The 24,731-nt window shown below is 27.7% G+C and overlaps 1 protein-coding gene across 1 annotated transcript in view; it reads left to right on the top strand.

The window, feature by feature from the left end:
• drl (derailed) overlaps positions 1–24,731 on the top strand; it is a 50,113-nt gene continuing 25,382 nt past the window's right edge. Inside the window, exon 1 of the mRNA XM_065501527.1 lies at positions 1–224. Coding sequence (XP_065357599.1) covers positions 113–224 — 112 coding nt within the window. The 5' untranslated portion in view covers positions 1–112. The remainder of the gene's footprint in view (positions 225–24,731) is intronic.

Genomic DNA, 24,731 nt, shown 5'->3' with positions numbered 1-24,731 from the left:
TAGATATCATTTAAGTTTCTTATAAAATTCTATAAAAAAAATATTTCTAAAGAATTTGTTTAAAAAAGTTTTAATTTGTTTTCGAAAAAAAAGAATCTGAAAAACATCAACCATGTTTACCACAGCCTGCTTTACAATTGGATTACTATTCCTGGCTTTATGCTCACTTACCCAGAGTCACCTCAATGTATATCTTAATCTGCATGAGGTTATGCGTCTTATAGGTAAGTCTTCTTGCCACTATCATCTTTACAAGGGTTTATGAAGCAAGGATAACCAACTATTTTAAACTTTATTTTTTTCGTTTGGCAAAACTTGCAAAACTAAAAGTCATTTAATGAATTTTAGTTTTCCTATTGTTGAAAAGGATTAAATTTTCTTCTCAGACTTAAGGATTTCCTGTTATTTGAGTGGGAGGGAAGGTAAAAAGTGTGCAAAATATTTAGCATACTTTTAGGTTGCAATTGTTTTGTTGTTAAATTTTATTGTCAAATGATAATAATGAATATAAAATAAGTTTCTAAAGTTAGTAAAATGTTTTTGAATAGTTTTATATGTCAATATAAAGTTAAGCAGATGAACAATAAAAACAATTCATGATTTTAATGAAATTTAATTAAAATTTTGAATACAATTGTAAAAATGTTTTGGAAATTAGTTTCTTTTATAGCTTTTTAATAAGAAATTAATAAGAATTTTTAAATTGAATTTTAATTAAATCAAATTTAAAAAAAATTGAATTCTTTTAATTGGCTTTAACAATTATTTTTTTAAGCAGGTGGCTTCCGCTTTATTTTCAAAGATTTTAGTTGTTATTAAAATAAATTAAAAATTGTTTAAGATTTACTAAAGATTGTATTGTTTTTAATAGTCATAGCTGAGCATAAAGGATAAAATGTATTTTATTCAAGTTTGCTGTGAATTTTTAGAAAACAATCAAAAATATTTAAAATAATACTTTTTTTAATGCAGAATTTTTCTAAATTTAATAATTGAATAAAATGTATTTTATTCAAGTTTGCTGTGAATTTTTAGAAAACAATCAAATATATTTAAAATAATACTTTTTTTAATGCAGAATTTTTCTAAATTTAATAATTTAAAACTCAATTTAAAAAAATGTATTAATTTGCATTATAAACACATTTGTAACAGAAACTATTATACAATATTTAAATTATTAGATTTAAAGAGGACATAAATGCCTTTCAAATGAGACTTAAATCAGTAAAATCCGTTTTCAGAATAAAGAGATATGAATGATTCAAGTTGGGAACTGTGCTACCATTTGTTTTATTTAAAAGCATACTTTTAGGAGTTTATCATTAAAATACAAGAAAAATTGTTTAAAGTTTACTAAATATTCTGTAATTTGTAACAGTAATATAATAATTCGTAATATCGAAACAAATTCTGTATAAATTTTATTCACTTTCGAAGCAAATGTCGACTTTTAGAAAACAAAAAAAATATATTTAAATAATTGTGTTATTATATGAAGAGTACTAATGAATTTGTTTAAAAAAATATTCAAATACAAATAGTTAGAGAGATCGTGTTTGTAGAAAGTTATAATTTACATTTATATCTAATAGTTATTGTTATACTATTAGATATAAATGACACTTAATCAACTTTAAAATGCCTTTTAAATCAGTAAAATCCGTTTTCAAATTAAAGAGATATGAACGCTTAAAAGTTACGAACTGTATAGAAATTTTAAATTATTGGAATAAATTGAGAAATTTTCGAATAATAAAAAAAATAATAAGCACCAAAGCCATAAAAATTCAAGCACTAGAACACTTTGTTGGATTTTGACTAGAATGCAAATATAATTATGATTTAAACTTGAAATATATTTTAATAAATATTTTTCAAACAAAAAACATATGACTTGAATTTATGTTCTTTTTACTTGAGAATGCTATTGATATAAAGTGTAACATAACTACAATTCAATTGATTGAATATAATTCAAGGTTTGCTTTCAATTTAAATTCCAGTAAAAATGCAAAAGCGTAAATATTTTAAGATAGAAAGTAGTAAATTTTGATTTCAGTTCTTAATTTTTTTAGTTTCGAAATGTATTTTAATTCGTAACTTTATGCGTTTATATCTCTTTCATTTGAAAACGGATTTTACAGATTTATATTACATTTGAAAGGTCTTTATGTACACTTTATATCTAATAATTCAAAAATAATATTTTTATAAATAAAATTAATATATAAAACTTTATACTTATTCTATATCTTATTACCATAAATATTTAAAAAAATTGTTTCTATTTTGAATATTTTTTAGATCAATTTCTTTAGATTCTTTGCACAAAGCGAGTTTAAAGAAATATGAATTGCGTTTTGGATTTCGGATTACAATTTAGGTCCATAACAATTTTTCAATTCAATGTAACTTTTCTATAGAAAATTACACTCAAATCAAACTTGATTCTATATAAAAAGAAAAGTAACTTTAAACCAAGATAACTTTTCTAAATAAAAGTATACTCAAATAAATAGAACTTTTCTTTAAAAAAGTCAATACAAAATTTTTCTGGAAAAATTAAATAACATCAAACATTTTATATAGAAAAGCAGCTGCATAACATGGCAATTTTTGTACAGTAACCTTAATCAATACAAATTTTCAGTAGAAAAATTTCGTCAAATCAAGGCATATTTTCTAAAGGTAGGGTCACACATGGCAAGTATTTGCTCAGAAAAGCGTAACCACTTTTTTTAGCACAAATTTGTTTGACGTGTTTACTCTTACAATTGTTTTGTAAGATCAAACAGCATCAAATAAAATAAAACTAAATTTTTGGTTTTGAATCATCCAAAGTTAAATAACTTTTTGATATAAAAAATGAATTCAAATATATTTTATTTAGTGGTTACGTCTTTTTCGTCAAATATTTGTCATGTGTGACCCTAACTTAAGTCATCTTAAACAAGCTACTTTTCCTAAGAGTAATAATAGTCTTAGCTTAAGTCAACTTTTGGATATTGAAGTCCTTTCAAATTAAGGCAAGTTTTCAATCGTGAAATTGGTAAATCAAGGTAAATGTTCAAGGGAAAAATTAAATAAAAAACATTTCTATAGAAAAATTCCGTTATATAGGAAGCATCAAATCAAGGCAACTTTTCTGTAGAAAAATTTGCCTCAAATCGAGAAAATTACCCTCAAATCGAGCAATTTTTCCTTAAAAGGAAAAATTGTTCTCAAATAAAGGCAAAGCTTGTTTATAGAAAAGAAGCCTCAAATCTAAATAACTTCTCTAAAGAAAAGAAGCTTTAAATCAAGACAGCTTTCCAAAAGATATTAGCCTCCAATAAAGAAAATTTAAGGTGTAAAAAACAGTCTGCAATCAAGTCAGATTTTATGTACAAAAATCTCTTCGAATTAAGGGCATTTCTATTTAGAACAGTAGCCTAAAATCAAGGCAGATTTCTAAAAAAAATCATTGCGTCAAATCAATTAAATTGTTAATGGAAAAAATGCAACTTAAAAATTACCACCTCTACCTTCAGAAATGTCCTTTCAATTCTGCTGTTATTTAATTTTAAACAGTGTTAAATCTCTGAAAAAAGTATTTAAATTATTTATTGTATATAAATATTTAAGTGTAAAAAAATGGATTTTTAGAAAAAAATCATTGCGTCAAATCAATTAAATTGTTAATGGAAAAAAGCAACTTGAAAATTACCACCTCTACCTTCAGAAATGTCCTTTCAATTCTGCTGTTACATCATTTTAAACAGTGTTAGATCAAAATCTCTGAAAAAAGTATTTAAATTCTATATAAATATTTAAGTGTAATAATGGAAAAAAAAATAATCTGAAATGAAGTATTTATTATGATTGTAATCATTATAAAACCAGATGATAATAATCATGATAATGATTACCATGTTTATAATGGTCAATAATAATATTGTATGTTATTGGTTAGATGTTGTTATTATTGTTGTTAATGTTGTTGCTGGATTTGTTGTTATTTGTGCGTGATTTGCATTTAACATCAACCGCAAATTACACAAATACACAAACTTATGCATAAAGAGAATTGTGCAAATACACCCATACAGGCATATAAATTGTATCTAAATAAATAAATAATGTGATGATTGGTTTTGGTTATTATTTATTTTGTTTATTTAATAATAATAAATACTGTTTTTTTTTTTAAATAAGACAATAAGGCTCATGTGTTAACAAATGCAATGTATTTTAAATATAAATACAGCACTCGTAAATCTCAAGAGATAATACTAAAGTTAAAAAGATAAAAAATTATGTTGAACATACAAGTATTTTTTTATTTATTTATTTATACTTTATTTAAATATAAGGCAATTTCGGTATTTTGGTATTTAAATAAATAAAATGACATGCAAACTAAACTGAATTAAAAAAAAAAAATAAAAAAGGAAAGTAATACAAAAATATTCAGACATCTGCTGGTAAATACATGTTAAGAAATAATTTGTTTTGTTTAATGTTAAAACAAACCATAAGGTTTGTTTAACAAAAAATAGTTGATAACAGCCAAAATGACCTAAGTGTCATGATTATTGATTTCTGTTTTTTGATAAACATCGATAGTTCCCGATCATTCGCATCATCTCATTTGTAAGATAAGTATGTAGTTTACACACTGACATATAAAGGAACAGACAAATTTACTAAAATGGATACAGAATTGGCCTAACTCTTTGAGGTTTAGTGGTCACTTTTCTAACCACCTTTTCTATAGTCTTTAAAACATAATTTATTTGTAATATTTTGAAGTCACCGTTTATATTTGATCATATTTGAACTGCAAAGTTTTTAGCTTCAAATATCAAAGCCACTTTTCAAGTTAAAATTAGAATCAATTCAAGCATCTTTTCAAAGAATCAACAAATTCGTACAACTTTCCATAAGAAAATTGGTCAAATGATGGCAACACTTCGAAAGAAAATTTGCCTTCAAAATTAAGAAAAAGTCAAAACAAAATTTGTATGGAAACATTGGATACCATCAAATCTAGGAAACCAAGGCGAAAAATACTACTATGCAAAAACAATAGTCATTTTGTTAAAATGTAGAAGAAATGTCAAAATCAAGGTGAATTAACATATTGTTTTTGTTACTTATAATAACAAATGTAAACATAAACAAAGTTTGAGAGAATACCTACATTAAACCACGGCGAATTAAAAATCAGCTTGTTAATACGCCTTGTAGGAAACATTTTCTATAGAAAATATGCTGCATAACAGGGCAATTTTTTTATAGAAAGGTATTATTGAATCAAGGAACTTTTCTTTAGAACAGTAGCCTTAATCAAGCCAACTTTGCGGTAGAAACATTTCGTGAAATCAAGACAACTTTTCTATAGACAATTCGCCTCAATTCATGAAACTTTTCCTTAGAGCGGTATTCTAAGCTGAAGTCAACTTTTCGATATAGAAGTCGTATCAAACAAGTTACTTTTCCCTAGAGTAAAGGTCATAACTTAAGTCAACGTTTCAATATTGAAGTTGTTTCAAATCAAAGCAAATTTTAAATAATTAAATCAAGGTAAATTTTCAAGGGAAAAATTTCCATAAATTTTATTGTAGAAAAATTGTCTTAAATCCATGCAACTCCACTATAGAAAATTAGACTGAAATCGAGCAACTTTTCCTGAGACTTTTCAAGTCATATTTTCTATATAAAAGTGGTCTCAAATAAAGACAAATCAAGGCAACTTGTCTATAGAACAGTAGCCTAAAATCTAGACAACTTCTTTAGAGAAAAGAAGCTTCAAATCAAGACAGCTTTCCAAAAGAAAAACAGTCTTCTATATAGAAAATTTTAGGTATGAAAAACAGTCTGCAATCAAAAATCACTTCGCATTAAGGAAACTTCTATTTATGTAATGGCATCACGTGAGAACGGTTGGAGCGATTGGCTGATTTTTTTTATTCGATTCGAAATTTTCAGGAGATGGTTTGTACAAAAAAAAAATTAAAAAATTCTGGGTAAAACTCGGAATTTTTTTTTTTTGAGTCCAGTCAACTTTAATAAAAAAGCTCCCTAAAGTATGAAGTACAAATTTAGATATTTTATTTGCAAATAAATAAGAACAGGATGGAGTATGCGGGTTGGAGAAACTTGAGGAACTAACATTAGTAAATGCTACCGGCCGAAGCCGGTGCGGTCAACTATATATATACAAGCCTCTGAAATTAAATGTTTTGAAAACTGTTTTAAGAATCCTTCTGCAGAACTTTATTAAAAGAGGTCAAATGTCAATATAATTTCACTATTTAAATTATAATTAATTTTATTCATGAACATAAGAAACTCAGAAACTTCAAATAAAAAGTACTTTCTTTCAGTGCATTTAGCACTAATATTTATACCACAAAACAAATAGTACATATGCTAAATAAAATCATAAATCATGTACATTGTGCTCTCCCTCCCTGTCTTTAGGAATGTTATAAAATCTAAAAACCAAAAAAAAATAGATTATATTTATTTATGAAATTAGTTGAAGAGATAAACCTACAATTGCATTAAATAAACAAAATAAGTGATTGATCGATTGATGGGGGCCTGCCAAACAGCCTGAGTTATTTGATTTACTCGATTCTTAGCTGGCAGCGATAAAAGATCTACATACATATGAAATAATATATTAAATAAATTTGCTAGTGATAGAATTTCAAAGTTAACACATTCAGTGTTTATTTAGTAACTGGTGGCGCAACCCGAACTACTTACTACAATTGAAAACATTTAAATGTTATATTACACTAATGTTATTTTATCGCTGTTGAACATATTTTTATTTATGCTCGTGTGTCATATAGGAAAACTACCTGCTGCTGCTGATGGTTGGTTGGTGGTGCTACTTAAATTTTTTTTTGTTATAATGTTATCGGCGTTAACCCAAATCGCATTCTAAACACTTACCATTTATACTGAATATTTACTTAGTAGTTGGCTTTACAATTATGTAGTGACTTGCGGTTGCATCTAGAAAGCAACTAAATGTTATCTTATATTAATAATGATGGTTGTCAACATATGTTATTTAAAATTTATTATTTATTTACTTAGAAAACATATTTATGCTTAAAACTTTTTGATTTATTTATAGTACTGTTTACTTTTTTTACATTATTTACACTTTCCATAGCAATAGAAAAAAATGGTAGATAACCGGCTAAACGGTAGTGTCAGATTTATCAAAATTAACGTTTATCACAAATCTAATAAAGGTGGTAGGTAGGTAGCAGAGACTATAAGGTACTCTTCCTAAAATAAAATAAAGAATAAATTATAGAAATGTTGACTGCTTTCCTTTTGAAAATTTTTCTGTTTGACAGCAACTTTTTTCTAGATAAGTTGTCTGTTTGACAGCAACTTTTTCTCTAGAAAAGTTTTCTGTTTGACAGCAACTTTTTCTACAAGTAGATAACTAGTTGTCGATCTGACAGCAAATTTTTGTCTAGTAGAGTTGACTGACTGAAATCAACTTTTTTCTATAGAAAAGTTGACTGTCTGAAATCAACTTTTTTCTATAGAAAAGTTGACTGTCTGAAATCAAAATTTTTCTATAGAAAAGTTGACTGTCTGAAATCAACTTTTTTTCTATAGAAAAGTTGTCTGTTTGACATCAAATTTTTCCTAGAAAAGTTGTCTGTTTGACAGCAACTTTTTTCCTAGAAAAGTTGTCTGTTTGACAGCAACTTTTTTCCTAGAAAAGTTGTCTGTTTGACAGCAAAATTTTTCTATAGAAAAGTTGTCTGTCTGACAGCAACTTTTTTCTATAGAAAAGTTGTCTGTCTGACAGCAACTTTTTTCTATAGAAAAGTTGTCTGTCTGACAGCAACTTTTTTCTATGGAAAAGTTGTCTGTCTGACAGCAACTTTTTTCTATAGAAAAGTTGTCTGTCTGACAGCAACTTTTTTCTATGGAAAAGTTGTCTGTCTGACAGCAACTTTTTTCTATAGAAAAGTTGTCTGTCTGACAGCAACTTTTTTCTATAGAAAAGTTGTCTGTCTGACAGCAACTTTTTTCTATAGAAAAGTTGTCTGTCTGACAGCAACTTTTTTCTATAGAAAAGTTGTCTGTCTGACAGCAACTTTTTTCTATAGAAAAGTTGTCTGTCTGACAGCAACTTTTTTCTATAGAAAAGTTGTCTGTCTGACAGCAACTTTTTTCTATAGAAAAGTTGTCTGTCTGACAGCAACTTTTTTCTATAGAAAAGTTGTCTGTCTGACAGCAACTTTTTTCTATAGAAAAGTTGTCTGTCTGACAGCAACTTTTTTCTATAGAAAAGTTGTCTGTCTGACAGCAACTTTTTTCTATAGAAAAGTTGTCTGTCTGACAGCAACTTTTTTCTATAGAAAAGTTGTCTGTCTGACAGCAACTTTTTTCTATAGAAAAGTTGTCTGTCTGACAGCAACTTTTTTCTATAGAAAAGTTGTCTGTCTGACAGCAACTTTTTTCTATAGAAAAGTTGTATGTCTGACAGCAACTTTTTTCTATAGAAAAGTTGTCTGTCTGACAGCAACTTTTTTCTATAGAAAAGTTGTCTGTCTGACAGCAACTTTTTTCTATAGAAAAGTTGTCTGTCTGACAGCAACTTTTTTCTATAGAAAAGTTGTCTGTCTGACAGCAACTTTTTTCTATAGAAAAGTTGTCTGTCTGACAGCAACTTTTTTCTATAGAAAAGTTGTCTGTCTGACAGCAACTTTTTTCTATAGAAAAGTTGTCTGTCTGACAGCAACTTTTTTCTATAGAAAAGTTGTCTGTCTGACAGCAACTTTTTTCTATAGAAAAGTTGTCTGTCTGACAGCAACTTTTTTCTATAGAAAAGTTGTCTGTCTGACAGCAACTTTTTTCTATAGAAAAGTTGTCTGTCTGACAGCAACTTTTTTCTATAGAAAAGTTGTCTGTCTGACAGCAACTTTTTTCTATAGAAAAGTTGTCTGTCTGACAGCAACTTTTTTCTATAGAAAAGTTGTCTGTCTGACAGCAACTTTTTTCTATAGAAAAGTTGTCTGTCTGACAGCAACTTTTTTCTATAGAATAGTTGTCTGTCTGACAGCAACTTTTTTTTATAGAAAAGTTGTCTGTCTGGCAGCAACTTTTTTCTATAGAAAAGTTGTCTGTCTGGCAGCAACTTTTTTCTATAGAAAAGTTGTCTGTCTGGCAGCAACTTTTTTCTATAGAAAAGTTGTCTGTCTGACAGCAACTTTTTTCTATAGAAAAGTTGTCTGTCTGACAGCAACTTTTTTCTATAGAAAAGTTGTCTGTCTGACAGCAACTTTTTTCTATAGAAAAGTTGTCTGTCTGACAGCAACTTTTTTCTATAGAAAAGTTGTCTGTCTGACAGCAACTTTTTTCTATAGAAAAGTTGTCTATCTTTTTTTTTAGAAAAGTTGTCTATTTAACAGTAAATTCTACTGTTACAAATTCTATTTGAAATCTCCAACATCCTACAAAATAATTATAGGGTGAATGGTGTAATAAATACTAAATAAACAAAACGTTTACACTATAACTCTACCAAGTGTTTACTCATACACGATGGCAGAGTGCAGTGGTTGTAACAAACGTTATCAGAGTGGCGTCTTGTTGGTCTACTACTTAGTGGTTTCCAAAGCAAACAAATGCAATCCAATACCTCCTAAACACTAGCTCCATTGTAACCAAAACAATGATAACTATTGTTGTAATAAGCGCCAGTGCTAATTTATCTTTTTTTCATTCTTTATTTCTTACATATTTCCTATTAAAGGAATAATGAAACAATCTAAACATTATCGTTAATATGTCATCAGTTAGTTACTAATGTCTAAACATTTATAACAGTGATGAATATAACTAGATGTGAATGTGAATGTGAATATGAATAAGAGAGAGTGTGTGTGGCTAGTTTTCATTTCTTATGATTAAATGGTGATAAAAATCAAAAAATATTAGTTGTTTGAAAATGAAAGAAGGAAAAAAAACTATATTTATATGTTTATATCACACATATCTATCTATCTAACTAACATCATCATTATCATCGTCAACATCATTGCTGTCATGTGTTTAAATATTTATGTCACTCATTCATAATTTTCCTTATTTTTTTTTTATCAACCACTCAGTCACAGTTAAACCGTCAAAACAGTGACTCTTATTTTCCTTCATAGTTTTATTCATTCAATCATTACAGTCCCCTCATCGATCAATCATTTAGTCATTATGTTTGTGTGATGTCAGTTCTGTTTTTCAGTTTTTTCTCATTTCATTTATACGGTTTTATTTATCATTTAGTATCTATTGGACGTTTTATCATCAAGCCCATAATATATTTTGATATTTTTATGAGCCTACCACACAGACTGACTAAGTGACACACATTAATTTATGATGGATTAGGAATAATGTCAGTTTTCATTAAAATGCTTTACAATACTCATTTATTTATTATTTAGATATTTCAACAATTATTAGAAAATCCCATTTAATTACAATGAAATAATACTTGTAGTAAGTAGCACAATTTGGCGTCAACAGGTGTATGTAATGTGTGTCAAAATGATTCAAATTTAAAACTGGGGAAGTCCCTCAATAAATTGCGTCATACATAGTTTAAGAACAGAATTCCCAACAAAAATATACAATTGAAACAGAAAAGTTGCCTTTTTTTAAGGCAAGTTTCCTAGAGAAAAGTTGCTTTCCTTCTTTGCACAAAAGTTGCCTTCAATTGAAACAAGTTTTGTACAGAAAAGTTGCCTTTTTGTGCAAGTTATCTGTATGAATTTTGCTGTTTTTTGTTGGAAAATTGTGTTCATTTAGAGCAAGTTAATTAAAGTAATTTTTCCTTAAGTCAAGGCAGGTTTTATTATGGAAAAGTTGCCTACAACTTTCTGTAGGAAACTTTTGTGCCTTTAAGGTAATATTTGTGCAGCAAGATTTCTATATTAAGGTTCTTTTCAGATGGAAAGATATCAAATGAGGCAAGTTTTTATAGAATAACTATAAAAGTTGCCTTTCTTAAATTCAATATTATGTAGGCAAGTTGATTTCATTCAGTAATTAAAGTTCAGTTAATTTGAGGTGAGATTATTTCAATCACTAAAGTTGCCTTTATTAATTTCAGTTTTCTGTTGAAAATTATATTCATTTAGGGCAAGCTCATAGAAAAGTTGTCTTTATTTCAGAAATGTTCTAAATAGATATGTTGCCTTCATTTCTGATATGTTTTCTATTGAAAAGTTTTCTTCATTTAGTCCAAGTTTTCTATAGAAAAGTTATCTTCATTTAGGGTAAGTTTTACATAGAAAAGTTGCCTACATTTAGGGTAAGTTTTATACAGAAAAGTTGCATTCATTTAGGCCAAGTTTTCTATAGTAAATTTGTCTTCAATTAGGAAATGTTTTCTAATGAAAAGTTGACTTCAGTTAGGGTAAGTTTTGTATATTTAGGGTAAGTTTTGTATAGAAAAGATGCCTTCAGTTAGGGTAAGGTTTGTATAGAAAAGTTGCCTTCATTTAGGGTAAGTTTGGTATAGAAAAGTTACCTTCATTTAAGACAAGTTTTCTATAGAAAAGTTACCGTCATTTAAAACAAGTTTTCTATAGAAAAGTTGACTTCATTTCAGACAAGTTTTCTATAGAAAAGTTGCCTTCATTTCAGTCAAGTTTTCCATAGAAAAGTTGCCTTCATTTAAGACAAGTTTTCTATAGAAAAGTTGCCTTCAGTTAGGTTAAGTTTTGTATATAAAAGTTGCCTTCATTTAGGGTAAGTTTTGTATAGAAAAGTTGCCTTCATTTAGGGTAAGTTTTGTATAGAAAAGTTGCCTTCATTTAGCCCAAGTTTTCTATGGAAAAATTGCCTTCATTTAGGGTAAGTTTTCTACAGAAATGTTACCTTCATTTCAGACAACTTTTCTGTAGAAAAGTTTCAAATAAGTTTTCTATAGAAAAGTTTCAAATAAGTTTTCTATAGAAAAGTTTTAAATAAGTTTTCTATAGAAAAGTTGTCTTCATTTCAAATAAGATGGATTTAGAAAAGTTGACATCAGTAACAATTACACTGTGCTATTTGAAAAGAACTTTCACGCGAGGCACTCTATGGATTCAACTAATTCTAATTCTGCAATGAAATTACCTTTAAGAAAGGCTTACAAAGTTTTTTAATCTGAGCAGTCGTTTTAAAAATATAGATATTTTTTTGGAAAAAAAAAATTTATAAAAAATTCGAAATTTTTGTTTTTTAAAACAGCATACAAAATTGGAGATATTTCTAAAACGACTGCGCAGATTGAAAAAAATCGTAAGCCTTACTTAAAGGTAATTGCGGAATTTCGGTTATTTCAATTTATTCAATAAACTAAACCGTTTTTGATAACGCGAATATATGTTGTGCAACCTCCACCATTTTCGAAATAAAAGTATACTGTATTCAGCGTAATCCAATTATTTTAACCCGCCGTGTGACCCTCTTGACAGAAAAAAGTGTCAATAACGTACACAGTGTATTGTTTCTTTGTATGTCAAACTTTGGCATTGGCTACAAAATTTGTTTCCTTAATCCAAATTTCTTAATAAAATAAAATTTTTCAGAATATTTTTTACTATATTTATATGTTAAATTCTTAATATACCAAAATTTATTTAAATTTTAACCACATTTCAAATTTAATCAATATGTAAATTAAACTTTTAACATATGGGCGTATAAGTGTGTATATATGTATGGCTATGAATTTGTGTAGATGTGTAGGTTTACACAGATACAAACATATTGTTTTTCATATTCATATAGACAAACTGTCACTTAATCAAAATCCTATTTCCTTTTATACATTTAAATTAGATTTACTTTTCTCGATAATAAACTTTTGTACGAGGTTAAACTTTTTTTGTTGAAACTTATACATTTATACGTTCACACATACACTATATGTATGTATGTAGTCATGTGTGTGTGTGTGAAAATATTAAAAGGGAAAAGATGTCACTAGAAGTTTAAAACGTGATTGTTGTAATGATTTGAAAACTTTTAATTGAGATCTATAAGATACGAATATCATCGTTTATACGCACACAGTCATATTAAGTCACTTAAACAACACACACATATTTATATATTTGAAATTTACATATAAAGTTTATAAACATTTTGATTATAGTAAATCACGTAGTTATTTAACTCACACACCGAGTAATAAAACATCGCAACATATGACAGCTTAATATTTAGAAGAAAACTAAATTAACTTGTAACAGATTTTCTTTACTCTCTCTCATACTTAGTTAGGAGTTGAAATATTTCAATATATACTTCTATATGCATTTACAGGAGAGAGTAGAATAAAAACAGTGATTTATTTTGATGTGACAACTAAACTTGTTTTTAACTGAAGGATTTAGGAAGCGGATTTTTTAATTGGTGGTACAAAAAAAGTTTCGAGCCTATCCTTTGAATAATAGTTCAGTTCAAACAAATCATTGCTATTTTTCTAACCATATCTGTGCCCAGCGTTGCCATGATATGTTTTAACGTGTGTCAGGAGATGTGCCATGCTCCTCTCCTCTCTTCTCATATCCATATACATATTTTTCACTGTGTATTTAGTTGATCACATTGTGACAATCATACATTGTTTTTATATTAGACGTGTTAAAAATTTAAACGAACTCATACAAATAATCATACATATTAAAATAACAACAAAAAAATATATAAATAAAAATATTAGAATTTTGCTAGCAGGAAGGATATTTGCATACTTGGATTAGTAACAACAAAAGCATGTGCTTGAGCTTGTGCCAGTAAAAAAGAGAGGGAAGTTTAATAATAAAGTTAAAAAGCTTGTTTAACAATATTAAAGTTTTATGGTTTTCAAAAGCAGATAATAAAAAAAGGAAAAGCAACAGTTTATGAGTAATAAATTAAATAAGGATTAAACTAGTAAATCCTTAGATAAACGGAGATTAAAATTGTAGCTCTTTTTTTAAACAATATTAAAGTTGTATGGTTTTCAAAGCTTTAAAGACAAGCAAAAATTAAACAGTTTAAAACTATTAGTTCAAATGGCATTATGATGTTTAAAAATAATAAGCTGGCTTTAAAGTTGTTAAACCAGGCCCGAATGTTAAGCTGTATTAAAGAGAAGTTTAAATTTAATGCTGTTTAATTAAATATTAATTATAAAATTTATATAAATGTTTAAGAAAATAGTTTTCTTAAATATAACTCAACTTTTTTTCAGATTCTACTTAAACTAGTTTAAATATAGAAAACATTTCTCTGCGCAACTGAGCCTTTTAGCTTCACTATACATTTCAGTTTATAATGCTAAATTTCATTCACAATTTAACAATTTTCTCTTAGGGTTTTTTTTTTGGTTCTGTTTTGCTTTAATTTTATAGTGTGGTTTAGTTTGTCTGTCTGCGGTTAAAACTAAATATGCTCATGTGAACGCATGAATTTCTGTGTGTAAATTTTTGCTGCAGGCACATTTCATATTTATTATTATTATTATTATTTTGAATAACCAAATTATATGCAACACAAAAAATATTTATATATTTATAAATACAAAAGAAAAACTGTATTAAATAAAATATTGTATATTTGCTTAATTTTATGATGGTTTATGCTAAATAAATTATTAAACAGATGTCCATATTTACTTAAAATGTGATGTGTTGAAAAAATGTAACAAACAGTTGGTGATAGAAGTTAACAAATGCTTTTGATTATTAGAAATGTGGTGGCTTAAGGACTTGAAGGTGATTTCTTCTAAAGCAACTTTAAAGAGAAAAGTTGTCTTCATCTAAAGCAAATTTAAACCATCAAAAGCAACTTTTGTAAATAAAAGTTGCCTTCTTTTAAAGCATGAAAAGTTTACTTTCTCTAAAGCAACTTTTGTTTTAGAGAAAAGTTGTCTGTTTCTAAAGCAATTTTCCTAGCTATCTTCTTCTGAAGCAACATTTCCAGAGAAAATATGTCTTTTCTAGAGTATCTTTTCTATAGAAAAGTTGTCTTTTATAAAGAAACTTTTCTAGAGAAATCTTGTCTTTCTCTGCAGAATTGTTTCTACAGAAAATTCGTCTTTTTCTAAAGCAACTTTTATAGAGAAGTAGTCTTGCTCTAAAGCAACTTTTCTGTAGATAATTTATATTTCTCTAAAGCAACTTTTCTAGAGAGTAGTATTGTTCTAAAGCAACTTTTCTATAGAAAAGTTATTTTTTCTAAAGCAACTTTTCTACAGAAAATTTGTCTTTCTCTAAAGCAACTTTTTTGCAGAAAAGTAGTCATTTCTGAACAACTTTTCTACATAAAAAAGGTGGTTTAGAGAAACTTTTCTACAGAAAAGTTTTCTTTCTCTAAAACAACTTTTCTGCAGAAAAGTTGTCTGTCTCTAAAGCAACTTTTCTGCAGAAAAGTTGTCTTTTTTTTGAATAGAGTTTACTCATGAAAAGTTTTCTTTCCAAAGCAACTTTTCTAGAATGAAGTTGTGTTCTTCAAAAGTCAACTTTTCTATAACAATATGGGGTTTTTCTGACGCAACTTTAACTTATATTTTATATAGAAAATAATTTAATTTCTAATGCCGTTTTCTATAGAAAAGTTGCATTATTCTGCAAACAATTTTCTACAGAAAATATGTGTTTTTCTAAAGCCAAATTTCTATAGAAGTCTCTTTCTAGACCCATGGTAGGCGTTCATATTGTTCAGGTTACGATGAGTTTCGTCAAACAACCCGAATGTGAACAGAGCGTAAAAATACACACAATTCATTCAGTTTCTTGATGTTGTTGTGGATATTTTATTTTTTACCCAAAAGAGCACACAAATTAAATGCCTCTTTTTGCCTACCAATGTTCTAGACCAATTTTTCTATAGAAAATTGGTGTCATTTTGTAGCAACTCTTTAATAGAAAAGTTGCCTTGTTGTGAGGTAAATTTATTATAGAAAACGTAGCCATGTTTGGAGAAAAATTTTCTATAGACAAGTTGCTTATTGTGAAGGAAATTGCCTTATTATGAGGCAAATTTCTATAAAAACCTTGCCTTCTTGTGAGGCAAATTTTGTATAGAAAAGTTGCCCTATTGTGAGGTAAATTTTCTATAGAAAAGTTGCCTTATTGTGAGGAAAATTTTCAACAGAAAAGTTGTTTAATTTTGAGGTAAATTTTCTATAGAAAAGTTGCCTTATTGTGAGGCAAATTATCTACAGAAAAGTTGCCTTACTTTGAGGCATAATTTCTATAAAAAAAGTTGCCTTATTGTGAGACATAATTTCTATAAAAAAGTTGCCTTATTGTGAGGTAAATTTTCTAAAGAAAAGTTGCCTTATTTTGAGGCATAATTTCTATAGAAGTTACCTTAATTTGAGGTAAATTTTCTATAGAAAAGTTGCCTTATTGTAAGGCAAATTTTCTACAGAAAAGTTGCCTTACTTTGAGGCATAATTTCTATAAAAAAAGTTGCCTTATTTTGAGGTAAATTTTCTATAGAAAAGTAGCCTTATTCCTCAGAAAAGTTGCCTAATATTGATGCATATTTTATATAGAAAAGTTGCCTTATTGTGAGAAAAATTTTCTATAAAAACTTGCTTTATTTTGAGGCAAATATTCCATAGAAAAGTTGCCTTATTGTGAATGAAATTTTCTATAAAAAAGATGCCTTATTGTGACCAATAAGGCAAGTTTAAGGCAGAATATATTAATTAACTTTACAACTTGTTTATATTACTTATTATTTTTTTGACCAACTGTTGCTTTATTTAATACATAAATGGCAAATGCAAATAAATACTAAAATGTTTTCTATTTTATGTTATTACTGCTATTATTTTTCGAATACAATTTGCAATAATTGTATTTAAATAGCTTGTCTAATGAAAAACTATTCTATATTGTTCATAAAATATTACACAAAAAACTAATTAAATGTGATGGCAAATTATTTGTTACTGCTGCATGTGTTAAATATTTATTTGTTTTAGGAACATACAACATGTTAAATATGTTTTTTCTTGAATTTATTTTAAATTACATATTTAAAGAGATTTTATTTAAAATTTATTTCAAATTTATTTTATTACTTTTTGTTTCTTAAATACGAGTAGTACATTTGTCTATAATATAATTCATAATGTAAAAGAAATTTAAATAGGAAAAGAATATATTTATGTATGTACTATAGAAAGTAAAGTAATAATAACAATAATGTATAATGTACATTTTAGCCTCTGGTGACCCATTGTATGTGCCATTATCTTCTTGTGTATTTTTCTACTTTCTATCTGTTTGCTTCAATTTCTTCCCATTTCACTCTGTTCTGTCCGTGAGCAATGGCCATAAATCACATTGAGTGGACACAAGCAATTGAATTTAATTAAAATGAATTTATTTATGCCCGACCTATATTAAATTATATATTTATTTTCTTACTTATTATTGTTATTTATTAGAAATATAAAAAAGCTTTTAAAATAAATTAAAAATAAGAGAAAAAAAAAACACACAGAAATAAATAGAAATAATGATAATGTAATCATAGCATTTAGTTAAATATTAAGTGTGTAGAATAATATAATTATAATAAAATGATTGCATGTTAATTGATTGGTTTTGAAATAAATAGATTAATGTGGGAAATAATTGCCTAAATATAGTATTGATTAGTTTTATACATATTAGTAAGAAACTGGATATTGAAAATCAGTTCAAAATTATTTCTTGAATTAATATTTTCTCCAAACAATTTTGCATCAGTCTATTGTTTTAACTTATAAAGTCACCACCTCCACTTACTACCTACATATGTACAGATGTATCTGAAATCTTTCCAATTTAATTAGTATCTCACATCCATAACAACTAAATTTGCCTAAAAGCTCTAAACAAGAACAAAATGACTACAATTGCGAACAACTGTCATTTAAAAGTGACAAATAAAATGTGACAAGTTGTCACAAGATTTTAACTAGAATAGATTTTTTTTATTTCATTTAAACTCAATATTAGATTTACTCTCTATAAGCCATAAAACAAATATGTATAACATACAAGTTTGGTATGAAAAGAAATCTTGCATTATGTGTTTTTAAGTAAATTTGAGTAAGTATTTCTTATAATAAAATCCCCTTTTTAAAGTACTCTTTATGTACTTACTCGTATGTACATATGTATGTATGTAGTGTATATACATTATTTCTTTTTTTCTAACAATAAAGTGAGAAAAGTTGTCTACGGTCTGACAACTTTGACAACATTTTTGCCAATCTTACTCTGCTTAATCGAGCAGAATACCCAGTGTAAACACAAACAGAGAAATAACAGAGAATGTCAGTCAGTCACACATATGAATACAATACATATATGTATCTAAAGGGTGATTCAATTATAGTTTTTTTTTAAATTTTAAATAATTTTTATTATGACCCAAATGAACAATCCCTGGAAATAACCATAATTCTATTCAAATGCTGGCCGTAACTATGCTGCAGATGGTCTATTCGGATTTCGATTACTCTTTCTAGTATTGCTACCAGTATCTCGGAAATTACGCGAGTCATGTGGGCTTTCAAATCTTCAATCGTAGCTGGTTTGTCGGAGAAAACGTTTAGGTTCACATAACCCTAAAGAAACATAATACAGAGGTGTGTTATCACACGACAGAGGTGTGTGATAACACAAATCGATGATGTTCAAAGTGTACAAACAAGAATTCTCACAGAACGCTGATTTTCATAATACAGAATAATTTGGAGACGTGGAAACAATACTGAATAAAAATAAGTTGACACCAGTCACGCGTTAACTGTGAAAATAAACTCTAAATTAATCACCCTTTCTCTACACACATACATACATATGTATGTGAGTATGAGTACAAGTATACTGGCAGACTTAAAACGAGCACTAGATAAAATGAATATTGATACAAAAGTACGTAAATAAACAAATATATATAGGCGAAGTTAGACGTAAAAGTCCTTTCCAAATAAAATAGTTTGCTTTAGTAGTTTCAAAATACTAGTTTCTGGCGTGAGACAACTGTCAATTTACATGGACTCAACACACTCACAAGATCTACACTAGAACTTCTCATTTGAATGAGACTTTTTTTAACTCAAAAATATAGTAAAGGAACTGAAAGAAACAATATTTTCAAGGACACCATTTATGAATTCATCATAAACTGATGTATAATTGCAGTAAAAATCATTAAAATTGAACTAATACAAATTATTTAAAATGAAGTTTCTGTAAAATGTTTAAAAACCTACTTCAAGATTTATTTTCTCGTCTGCCCAACTTCTAGATGCAAAGGTTGCGACATCTTCATCATATATGTATAATTATAAATAATTACACTATGGCAAACATGTACAACTATATTTTTTCTCTGTGAATATTATTAGATGATTGTAATTGAGTTTTGGAAAAAAAAATTAAAAAAAAATTATGAAAACCTAATTTTCTAGGGTCCTACTCAAGGATCAAAAATCAGAAATATCGCTTTCCATTATTGACAACTTTGCTGAACATCGCTTTGCGATATTCGGACATTTAGATGGTCAAAATGCATGAAAATACAATTTTCTTTAACGATTCCTAGACCTGACCCTGCGAAACGCCTGGACTATACAACTTTTTTTTGACCGATATACCTTTTTCCGGTAAGTAGAACAGCCGCCGATTTGGGCTTTCTCGCAATGTGTTTTTAATTTTTTTTTAAATAACTTTTCATTCTGCCCTCTCAACTATGTATGTGTACAAATATCACAAAAATGTCTGCATTACACACACTCTTTAGAAAATACATACTTATTTGCACACAAATACTTACTAGAATGGTACAAAATGTATGCCCAGGTATCATTCAGGTTTGATTTGAAATCAAATCCTATCGCTTCTTCTCAGTACCTTACACAACGCACCGACCCTATGATGTCTATGTTGAGTTCAATTAGCTCTATAATGTCCTCAAGATATCTATTGTGGTATAAATTGTATACTTTTATATGTGACTAGTGACTAGTCCACTTCCAGTTCCAAAATCAATGGGATTTTGAACTATGTAAATTGACTACATAGGACTAGAGAAATGACTGTCCCTATGTAATCAAAGTACGGGTCAACTTAGCCAGTTATTTAGCTAATTGAAGTATCTAATTGTGGCCTATTTTGGCTAGTCCAAAGACTGGTCCATTACAAGACCCACATTATCCAACACGTTTGAAAAAGCTTCCCAAAAGCTTAAACAAAACCAGGAGCCTAATTAACGCATTCCTAAATTCCAAAATTTATAATAACAGCATTCTATAACGAGCGAGTATTTATTCGAAAGCTTAGAAGCATTCGAAATTTCTTTAAAGGATTTAAGGTTTCATAACCTCAAATACATTTGTGTTTGCTGGGTTATGTTTGTCAAAGAGTGTGTGTGATTGTATTTGTATAAATATACCTTTGTAGCAGTGACATTAAAGAGGAAAAATAAACATTTATTTAAAACAACAATTGCAAGCAGGAATGCAAACAAAATCCGGAAATGAACTCACACTGCTACTTGCTACTGGCCTGCGGTTGGTGGTGGGTGACTATGAGTTTCAGTGCTTTTATTTGAAACCTACCCAACATCAATGAACTTACGCACGTTTCCTTTTTATTATTTTTTTGTTGCAGTTTTTCTTTGAAAATTGTCAGGAAGAGATGACATTGTAAACATTATCCAGCATAGTTAACCTTTAAAAACTGCATTTCAATGTTTTTTTTAAGGGGTGGTTTTGTACTATATGATACCCCTGGCTTTATAGGAAAAATGCAACAGTATCTCTTTGGTTGGTTTCAGGCACAGGGATTAATAAATTTTTAATTACCCCCTGGTTTATACAAATTTTTTCCCAGGCATTTTTGTATGTAATGTATTTGTATTTAAGTGGCTGCTTTAAAAGATTTTTTTTTTTCATTTATTTTTTTAATGTTTTAATAAAAATGATTTATTATAATTTAAAAATAATTAATCAAATTTAATCTTCAATTTGTTTCAAAAAGTTTCCATTTAAAATTCCTATAAACCTCTTGACTTACATTAGAGCGTAACTGATTTTTGTTGTTGTCTGTGTTGCTGACATCAAGGCAAACTACAAAAAAAAGTTTTAAATTTAATAATTAAAATGCAATTACAAACATATTCGCATAAACTTCGTTTAAAGTGCAAAACTACTGCTGCTGCTACAACAAAATTTTCGTTTCCGCTTTTTTCACGCACACATTTCCACTTTTATGCCATAACACTCAAGTGGGTAAATTGAGCAGTAAATAAAGGAAATCAGTAGTGGAAAAGTTGATACGATCGGAATTCTTTTTGATAATATATCATACGCATTTGATACTTTGATTAAATTAACTGCAATTTTCTTTAGAAAATCTTGTGTTTAACAGTATTTTCTTTATAAAATCTTATGTATATCAGAACTTTCCATTGCAAATATTTTTTTTTATATTAACCGCAATTTTTTATAGAAAATCTTGTGTATAACACAATTTTCGATAAAAAATCTTGTGTATAACAGCATTTTCTATATAAAAATCGTATGTTTAACAGAATATTCCATAGAAAGTCATGTGTTTAACAGTATTTTCTATAGAAAATCTTGTGTATAACAGAATTTTCGATAGAAAATCTTGTGTAAACAGAATCTTCTATAGAAAATCTTGTGTATAACAGAATTTTCGATAGAAAATCTTGTGTATAACAGAATTTTCTGTAGAAAATCTGGCGTATAAAGAATTTTCTATAGAAAATCTTCTGTATAACAGAATGTTTGATAGAAAGTCTTGTGTATAACAGAATTTTCTATAGAAAATCTTCTGTATAACAGAATGTTTGATAGAAAGTCTTGTGTATAACAGAATTTTCTATAGAAAATCTTGTGCATAACAGTATTTTCTAGAGAAAATCTTGTGTATAACTGAATTTTCGATAGAAAATCTTGTGTATAACATCTTCTGTATAACAGAATGTTTGATAGAAAGTCTTGTGTATAACAGAATTTTCTATAGAAAATCTTGTGCATAACAGTATTTTCTAGAGAAAATCTTGTGTATAACTGAATTTTCGATAGAAAATCTTGTGTATAACAGAATTTTCTATAGAAAATCTGACGTATAAAGAATTTTCTATAGAAAATCTTGTGTATAACATAATCTTCTATAGAAAATCTTGTGTATAACAGAATCTTCTATAGAATACGTTGTGTATAACAGAATTTTCTATAGAAAATCTTGTGTATAACAGAATTATCTATAGAAAATCTTCTGTATAACAGAATGTTTGATAGAAAGTCTTGTGTATAACAGAATTTTCTATAGAAAATCGTGTGCATAACACAATCTTCTGTATAAAAGAATCTTTTATAGAATACGTTGTATATAACAGAATCTTCTATAGAAAATCTTGTGTATAACAGAATTTTCGATAGAAAATCTTGCGTATAACAGAATTTTCTATAGAAAATCTGGCGTATAAAGAATTTTCTATAGAAAATCTTGTATATAACATAATCTTCTATAGAAAATCATATGTATAACAGAATTTTCTATAGAAAATCTTGTGCATAACAGAATTTTCTATAGAAAATCGTGTGTATAACAGAATCTTCTATAGAAAACCTTGTGTATAACAGTATTTTCTAGAGAAAATCTTGTGTGTCACAGAATTTTCTAGACAAAATATTGTGTGTAACAGTAGATTTGCAGTACAGAACTACGCTATTATGAAAATAAGTACAAAATGTTAATTTTAGTACCCTAGGGGTGAAAAAAATGTACTTTTTGAATATTATTTTGATACCGAACAAAAATTTAAAATTGAAAAAAAAATTAAAAATTTTGTTGGAAAAAATTAACAAATTTATGAAAAATAAAAATATTTAAAAAAAAATTTAAAACTAAATTAAAAGTAAATGCTAAAAATTTTCTCTAAATTAAAAATTTCCAAATCTTGCCTGCAATAATTGTTATTTTATTAACATTTCAATTAACCTACACATTTAATTTTGAACAAACATTCACATTTATTGCCATGCAAATAAAAATATACAACTATGGCAACCAGAAACAAACTAGCAACATCCTTGTCGATTTTTTTTTTATTTATATACATACAACATATAAATAAATGTGCAACATGGGATACTTTACACATAAATACATGCATCATGAACACTAACACTCAAACTCAAACACACACTCAAAGTTATGGAGTTAAATTAAAAACAAAATAAAATAAAAACAGAAAAACTGTTACAAACAGCAGCAACAACATACAACAAAAACATGATGATGATGGCAGCAGCAATAGTGTTTTTAACAGCACAATAAAGCACATTTTTATGAAATTTAACTTGTAGTAGAGCATTAAAAACAACAACAAAAATAACTCCCCTCTTTTAAAATTGCACTGGGAGAATGAAAAAAAAACGACGAACTTAATTACAGCCATTAAACGTACACTAACCGAGAGACACACATACTACACACAAATTCAAATAAACTAAGAGCTTAAATGTAAACAAGTTACAAACATACGTACAAACAAACAAATAACTGAGTGCGAAACTTGTTGGTACATGAATCAATTTTTGGTGTGAAGATTCTCTTTCTCTACACCCCCTGCCAACCAACCACCCACACCAAAACGTTTATAAACTTTTACATGTACTCGCATATATACAGATTTTTAACACTCATGAGTGCATACACAGATGTGAGTGTTATTGCCATTGTTGCTGTTGCTGCTGCTGTTGTTTTTGTTGCATTATAAAACACTTTAACCAACTGATGATGCATTTTGTTTGTGATTAATTTAGAAGGCGGATGGTGGGTGTAACCATTAAATAAACACAGTATAAAATGCAGCAACAATACATACAGACATACTTACATACAGCCATACATACTGCAATAATAAAATTTAACAACATCATATATCGTTAAGTGACGCATATGTGTTTAAATGCATTTCCGTTTTTTTTTGCACCCCATACTAAAACACTTGAATATGGCAGGCAATACATATACAAACTTATATGTATGCACTCGTATGTATTAATGAGGAAACTCTCAAACACTTGAAATAAATTAACAAAGTTTTGTAGAGATTTTGTTTAAAGAATTAATTCATGTTTTTTTTCATTTTAATAAGTTTAGAATCAAATTTTTTTTAAGACCTGTTTCACGATGTCAAAAGAAAAATGATAACAATTAAGGCTATCAGCACAAAAGTGGTGTAAATTCAAACTATTTACTTAATGGTATATTAAACTTACACCACTTTTGCTATATTACTTTGTGCAAAAACGATTTTTTCAGTTCCATCTGCTTTTGAATACTAAAACGTAGTTTAACCAACTTTTGTGTTGATAGTTGGTAATGTAATGACTGTATGTCTCAATTTTGAATGGACATTTCTGGAATACGTTTTTTCTCTATAAACAAATTTGTGTAAAACATGACGACTTCAGCTTTCAGAATATTGTGGCTTATGTTGTCAAGTTCAAATATAGATGGCGAGGGTTTGGTTTGTGTTATCCAAAGTTGACCTCCTTTTTAATAGAATAAAATTTTAAATATTTCTTGACATGTATACAAACATTGATAATATAAAAATATAATCGTAATTTGTACATAATGTCTATTCATTTTACTATAGGATAGGAA

The sequence above is a fragment of the Calliphora vicina genome, chromosome 2 (genome assembly GCF_958450345.1).
Source record: "Calliphora vicina chromosome 2, idCalVici1.1, whole genome shotgun sequence".
In the NCBI taxonomy this organism is placed as follows: Eukaryota; Metazoa; Arthropoda; class Insecta; order Diptera; family Calliphoridae; genus Calliphora; species Calliphora vicina.
The sequence above is the reverse complement of the archived record's forward strand: the minus strand, read 5'-3'. Positions and strand labels throughout refer to the sequence as shown.